This window comes from Ostrea edulis, chromosome 4 (assembly GCF_947568905.1).
Source record: "Ostrea edulis chromosome 4, xbOstEdul1.1, whole genome shotgun sequence".
Lineage (NCBI taxonomy): Eukaryota > Metazoa > Mollusca > Bivalvia > Ostreida > Ostreidae > Ostrea > Ostrea edulis.
Window position 1 is genome coordinate 11969954 of NC_079167.1, and position 7861 is coordinate 11977814.

At 35.9% G+C, this 7861-nt stretch overlaps 1 protein-coding gene across 3 annotated transcripts in view; it reads left to right on the forward strand.

Annotated features, from left to right (window-relative positions):
* Positions 1-5459: 5459 nt before the first annotated feature.
* The window catches only part of LOC125670686 (RYamide receptor-like), a 54715-nt gene continuing 52313 nt past the window's right edge, over positions 5460-7861 (forward strand). The window contains exon 1 of one of the 3 annotated variants that reach the window (XM_048906017.2): positions 5460-6828. In XM_048906017.2, coding sequence (XP_048761974.1) covers positions 6091-6828 — 738 coding nt within the window. In that variant the 5' untranslated portion in view covers positions 5460-6090. The remainder of the gene's footprint in view (positions 6829-7861) is intronic. The other 2 variants (XM_048906018.2, XR_007368359.2) reach the window with 2 other exon arrangements.

Below are 7861 nucleotides of genomic sequence, written 5' to 3' on the forward strand. Positions count from 1 at the left end.
TCAATAAGTTAACCGCCGTAAAATGGCTGAAATATTGCTAAAACGGCGTAAAACCTCAATCAATCAATCTATATTAATACAATTTATCATAATTCAAATTTAATTATCTCCCTTAGACAGTGGTAAACAGATACAGTCATAATAACAAAGACGATGACATACAGACAGACAAAGTGACAATGATCCTCAAATCTCTAGGTGTCTTTTTCTTATTGTAAAAAAAATTGAAAACTGAGTTATCGTGTCACAAAAAAGTGTTGACGGACGGACAATGTGATTACTATAGGGCTCCCGCATTCCATGCGGGGCCATAATAACCTACATTTGTATATCCCCATGTTTTATGGGTATGGTGTGAACATACGGTACTTTCATGTTGATATTTACGTATTGTACGTAGACTTGTGATTCTTGAGGAAAAGATTTTACTTATTGACTTCGACCTAACTTCTCCTGCACTTGGTTTCATCTGATAGTTATACCCCCCGCAACAAGTTGTGGGGGGGGGGGGGGTATACTGGAATCGGGTTGTCCGTCTGTCTGTCCGTCCGTCCGTCTGTAGACGCAATGGTTTCCGGGCTCTAAAGCATTATCCTTTCCACCTACCGTCACCATATCATACATATGGACTACCCATGGGATGAAGATGTCCCCTATCGATTTTGGGGTCCAAAGGTCAAGCGCACTGGACATCGAAGTAGCAATATGGTTTCCGGTCTCTAAAGCATTATCCTTTCCACCTACAGTCACCATATCATACATATGGACTACCCATGGGATGAAGATGTTCCCTATCGATTTTGGGGTCAAAAGGTCAAAGGTCAATCGCACTGGACATCGAAGTAGCAATATGGTTTCCGGGCTCTAAAGCGTTATCCTTTCCACCTACAGTCACCATATCATACATATGGACTACCCATGGGATGAAGATGTTCCCTATCAATTTTGGGGTCAAAAGGTCAAAGGTCAAGCGCACTGGACATCGAAGTAGCAATATGGTTTCCGGGCTCTAAAGCGTTATCCTTTCCACCTACAGTCACCATATCATACATATGGACTACCCATGGGATGAAGATGTTCCCTATGGATTTTGGGGTCCAAAGGTCACGTGCACTGGACATCGAAGTAGCAATATGGTTTCCATTTAAATTCTTTAACGGCTTTTTTCATCGCATGGAACACCCTTTGGGAGATTGGGGTAAGCGGGGGGTATTCTTAGTGAGCATTGCTCACAGTACCTCTTGTTGCTATTGAGAATGATTTCCGTTTGATAATAAACTTCTCATACATACCATCATAAATCTACGAAAAATTTGGACCATTTGTTTAAATGGTTCCCCTTTGGTTTTGCTTTGTGTCATCTGTCGGTGAATGTTCATCAAAATCAGACGTTGCTTTATTAGGAAAAGTCGCACATTTACGACCTGCAGATGATAAACATAAAATGCGGGCGAAAAACACCCTAAAATATATGATAAAGATCTATATGACTTCTGAAGTCAAATGCATATGATTTATTGTTATTATATTGCTCCTACAATCGATTTTTATTAGCTTCCTAAAATAAAAATAAAAATGTATAACGTTTTAAATGCTTTATACATCACAATAGACCGCCATAGAAACATATGTCTCCCCGATGCACACTATTCAATAAGGCATATGTGAAAGAGCGCCTCATGAAAAAGTAAAGATAACGAACAGTGATAAATACCATAAAGAAATAAAAAATTTAAAGTAGGGCAAATAAGTCAACCCTTTGGCTTTTCGTTGTTCCATATATAGTAAAATACATGTATGTATAACCGAGTCATTCATACAGAAATTTATTACAACAATTATACACATGATATACTTGATCGCTTGTATTTTTCCACCTTTTGTAATATGGATTAAAGGGATGAATTTGTAATGAAATTTAGTTTTCTCTATTAACAATTTCCACAGGGAATTTCTTCTTCGTATAACTGATTAGCATTGCAATCATATATTTTAAATACATATTGCTTTCTTTCATTTGATTTCAGACGAGCAATGTTGAGCGCCTTAGAGTAATGTATTTTATGTAAAGAAACTTGTATTCTTTATAGAAGTTATAAGATTGGTCATACTGTTCTTTATCTTCACAGTTAGCTAAAACATATATTCTTAGGTCAGCCACAGATGTTTCGTGCGAAATTCAAGTGTTATGCACATAAAATTTCTATCGTGGACTATGTTTTGATCACGTTCAACTTTGTTTGTAGCATCGCAAGTTCCGACGTATTAAAAGCAGAAAAGAGGTGGTTGCATCGAAGCGGGAATTTTCCCTAATCGGAGCTACGTGCCAACATTCGTGACGCAGAACTGACCTTCATTCATATTTATACTCATTGCGTATTTGCCATTTAAATACCTGAAGGATTCCCCAGTACTAGGGACAAGCCTAATACATTTTATGTGTCAATACATTATACATGTAGTCTCAAGATAATTTTTGAAATCGTGAAAATTAATTTGTCTTCTTTTATTCTGAGTATCAGATACAATGTATACGGTTACATGTTACGAGTGTATCAAATATTTAATATATTCTATACTACTACAGTCCAAAAGCTCTTATACTCGTATGTATTATTTTCTACAACCAACAATTGGCAACTGTACATGACTCTGGCCACAAAACAAAAGATTAGAAGTTTAATATGCATTAATAAAATTCAACATTAACAAGTACATACATTCAGCATGAGCATGTTCTTCGAGTTTTCCTCTAAAAAACAGTCGCTCTGAAAGAGGGTGTTGCACCGAAGCGGGAATTTTCCCTAATCAGAGATCCGTGCCAGCACTCGTGACGTAGAACTGACCTTCATTCATATTTATACTCATTGCGTATTTGCCATTTAAATACCTGAAGGATTCCCCAGTACTAGGGACAAGCCTAATACATTTTATGTGTCAATACATTATACATGTAGTCTCAAGATAATTTTTGAAATCGTGAAAATTAAATTGTCTTCATTTTTTCTGAATATCAGATACGGTTACATGTTACGAGTGTATCAAATATTTAATATTCTATACTACTACAGCCCAAAAGCTCTTATACTTGTATGTATTATTTTCTACAACCAACAATAGTCAACTGTACATGACTCTGGCCACAAAACAAAATGTGGGAAGTTTAATACGCATTAATAAAGTTCAACGTTATTCGAAGTACATGTACCTGTAAAAATTGATTCAACATAGCAATTTGTTACTGGAATACATATAAACTCAAACTGTTTAACGGTTATTTACCTTGTTTGGCCTTAAAAGTTTTTCTTCCAAAGCTTTGCAAAGTTCACAACAGTTTTTCGTAAAACGCACCACTTTCATTCCGAAAAAGATACAAGTTCTCGTTAGCAGTCTTGACTATTAAAACACAGGTATTGCATGCTGTATTCGGCGTGTTTGTTGAGAGTCCTATTCACAAACTAAACAGTGTCCAGGTTGGAAGTTTATTTCAAACTCGACACACGGTAATAAACAGAGATTTGACATGAAACATTTATAAAAACTAGAAGCGTGTTTCAATTGAGAAAAAAATATCTAGATGGAAAACGTAATATGAAAAAAAAAAAAGTTTGTTCGTGAGGGAGTCGAACCTGGTCGTTTTAAAAATAGTGTATTTGAGTCGACGACCTTCTCCACTGAACCACGAAGTAGACCATACATTACTATGGAAAATTAACGTACAGGTGAAGTTGAAAATAATACCAGTGAAGTCGTTTCAATGTTTTTAAATTTACAAAAAAATGCCCCCGTGAAACAAAATTTCAAAGCGACAGTTTTTGGGGTTTTTTTTAGAGGAAACTCGAAGAACATGTTCATGATAAATTTATTTTGTTTCACGGAGGCAGTTTTTCTGAAATTCGGGGATACCCCTCCATTTCAACGCTAAACATCATGATATAAATCGCTTATTGCTTGATTTAAACTCGAGATATTTTGGCTAATTTTGTCAATACACGTCTTTTCAACTTATTTTCAAAAATTATTCAATCAAGACATACGTTCCAATTGGTTTTATCATATATTTGAATAACTTAAAATTTTCGATCTTTCATGCAACCCCTTTAGGGAAATTAACATGAGACGTGCAACATCTTCTCTTAGAATTTACATGTTAGGTTGACCCCAACCCCCCGTTTCCAGGAGTGCAGTGACCATGAAAGTAAAAATTTAGTTCCCTTTAGCCCATTCCATTTTGAGGGTTTGAGATGCACTCATTGCACCATTAACATGCATCACTTCCCATGTACATACAAAGTTTTACCAGGTGGTGCTTAGGTGACTGTTAGGCCGAGGTGCACCGTGTGTCTGAAACAAATTCGACTTCCGTCTTCTCAATCCGTTGGTTCATTTTGCAAACATGTTCACCATGGCTATTTATTGACAATATTGGACTTTTTTTCCACACAGGCCGCATCACCCCGTCACTATACTTGGTATAAATGTTCTCATTTTGGTCCCATAGAAGTGTCGTTACTCTTTTGAGCGACCATAATACATGTATCAAAATGGTCATCATGGCGTTTGATTGTCCAAAGTTAATATAGTCAGTCAAAGATTCTGACTCTTTGGAGTCTCTTGCTCTGTAAAAAGAAATACCTACTGCTCATCCAATTTGCTACATGATTATATCGTTCTTCTCTGTGCCCTGTTTAAAAGATATAACGAGGAAAATAATACAGAATTCACAACCAATTAAAATTCAGGTTACTAAAAAATTCTATAAACGCTGCAAAGCACGGGATGCAACGAAGTAATAATTTCAAGTATTTCCAGGCGAGTCGGTGATATAAATTACTTGTTGTTGTACCTATCTCTCGGTCTTCGAGAAGGTCGGAGTTAATGCAGGATTTAATCGGAAACGAATGTCATTTCAGATGAGTACGATAATGATATAACTGCTGCGTTTATTAATGTTTGAAGTCCTTCAATCACTTCTGGCACGATCAATTACATGTGCTTAATATGATTTAAAGGTGGAGTTCGTGAGACAACGATTATAACCAAAGTGAAACCTCAAATCAGCGGAAAATACATTAGTTTACCAGAAGCGAACAAATCTATTAAAAACATCTTTGTGTACTAATTGTCTTGAACATCGCTCCATTGACACGTTCCGGACAAGTTCTCGCAGTCTGAATGAAGTGGAAGCTGCTTTTAATTGTTTTATTCGATGGATTCTTAACAGAAAATGAGGATTGAAGAAGGAACAATTCTCTTGATCACGAACGACAACTCTGCAAAAGATTTAGAGTATGTCATTTTAATTCCCATGACGGACGTCTGTATGAGAGAAAAATTCTCAGATGGGACGTAAAACAAGATATAAAATTCAAATGGCGGGTATTTGGTGAATTAACAGTGAGTATGCAGTTCACAGATTAACTTTTAATGGAGCGTGACCGAACATACAGAAATGATAACGTTTTAACAAAAAAATTGCAAGAAATGTAATGATCAAAGTCATTCTTATGAATCCTTCAAACGACGCTTCATACATTCCTTAAAAGGTAGAAATTGCAATCTAATCGTAACGCAAACAGGTTATTATTTTTAGCAATAAGATGTCGGTTAATTTTTTTTTAATGCATCCCGATTACATGTGGGACTAAAATTAGATTAAATAAGGACAAATTTGAAATGACATTCAGCATGATTATAACGAGATAAATAAATAATATTTTAAGAACGAGACACTGCTTTCGTAAGAAAATTAGATTAAATTAGGACAAATTTGAAATGACATATTCAGCATGATTATATCGAGATAAATTAATATTTTAAGAACGAGACACTGCTTTCGTAAGAAACATGTACGTTTGTTTCAGATTGATGCTTAATCATAAGATAATATTCAAGAATATTGCATCATTACCTGCACATACATGTGCCGTACAGTGTATACGAAAAATCCAATATAAAGGCTGAGCTAGCCGATTTATTCGATCATTCGCTGAGTGACACTGCTATCAAGTCGTACTTAGTTGGGACCGGATAGTTGTCATATGCAGTTCTTAACGTGGACAGTGACATTGTGAGGATCAGCAGATCAAAATGGATGACAGTTCCAAAATGTTAAACACCAGTGGCAATTTTCTATTTAAAGATGATTGCATTTCAGATGTTGGACTCATGGAGTGTATATTTTTGATTCTGTATGCTTCAATTACTGTAGTGGCTATTGTCGGGAACTTCGTCGTTTGTTACATTATAGTAACAGAGAAGATGCTAAGAAGTGTTACAAACTTGTTTCTGTTCAATATAGCTATTGCAGATATTACCAAGACCATTATTCTGGTTCCGTTTTCTTTCATGCCAAACCTTTTGCTTGCATACTGGCCATTTGGGAAGTTTATGTGCCCGTTTGTTCTTTATTCCCAGATAGTTGCAGTGTTTGCGAGTGCCTTTACACTGGTTGCAATGAGTGCAGATCGTTACGTAGCCATTATTTACCCGTTGCGACCAAAACTGACCCATAAAGGTGTGATGTGTATTTGTGGGGTTGTTTGGATTATGGCATTGTTGGTTCCAATCCCCACTGCTGTTACAGGGAAAGTTCAAGTCGCATTTGAAAACAGAACGGGGATATGTCAGAAGGGAAGATGCTTTGAAGACATGGATGAAGCGTTGAGATTTCCGTACAGTCTCTGTATTATGTCGCTCCAGTATTTCATTCCCTTAATTGCGCTCACTTTCACGTACGGCCACATTGCATATGTTATCTGGATAAAAATCATCCCTGGAGAAGTTGTACAAAGACAGGATGAACGTCAGGCATCATCCAAAAGAAAAGTAAGTTTATATACATAAAATTCAAACCACCACATGTTACCCAAAGATAATTTAATTGCTGTACATAATTATTCATCTTTTTTTTGCAATTTGCTGTTACACGTATGTTCATCTAATTCATAAGAGCGCTGTCTTCGTTATACCTTGTATCTACCCTACAATTACTGGCACTGAATCATACGCTATCGAAAACGGTGGTCTATAATATAATTTAAAAGCTTCTCTCTTATCAAATTAAAAAAGATATATTTTCAAATGTGATTGTCCCATATTCTTGAGTGTATACATCTTACTGTATTCCATCGATCGGTACGATGATAGTAGAACACGTTATCAATTGCAACAAAACATGAAATAAGACGCTTCTATGATATCCTCATTATTGGGAGCTGTTACGAGTGAGTGCTAATGATCGCTGCCGCTTGCTGGATTTTGCAGTCTTTTGTATGAGCGATCACTCTATTCTTAATGACATTTCCCCAAGATTACATCATAATTTCAAAATAAACTTTCTTAAAGTGTAAATTTTCATTTATTAGCGACGGATTATTAACTTAAACTCGACTATGTACATGTACACAGTCCTTTGCAATGTATGGAGAGAGAGAGAAAAAGAACATATTAGATATCTTTAAGTCAACGTTTACAACTTTAAACCCACTGCAACCGAATATTATATGACGCTGTTAATTAAGGTTGAACGTGCCCAAAATATATGTGATTGAAAGTGCACTAAAACCAAACGAGTGGAAAACGTTATTTCGGGTATTCCAATTCCCTACGGAATCTACAAACGAAAAAGTGTGTATAATATTCCTTTTGAACTTGAACTAACATTGAGGAAACGCAATGGATACAACCATCTTTGCACCCTTTGAACATTTTCCTTCGATTTTAAAGCAAGAACCTTTAAATCGATCTTATCTTATTCGAAAACCAATAGGGTTTTGTTCAAAACCAATTTGCTACTGTAGGGGCAAGATTTCATGCTATAATGTCATTGTTTGCCTTAGTTTCGGTTTTGCATTCTTTA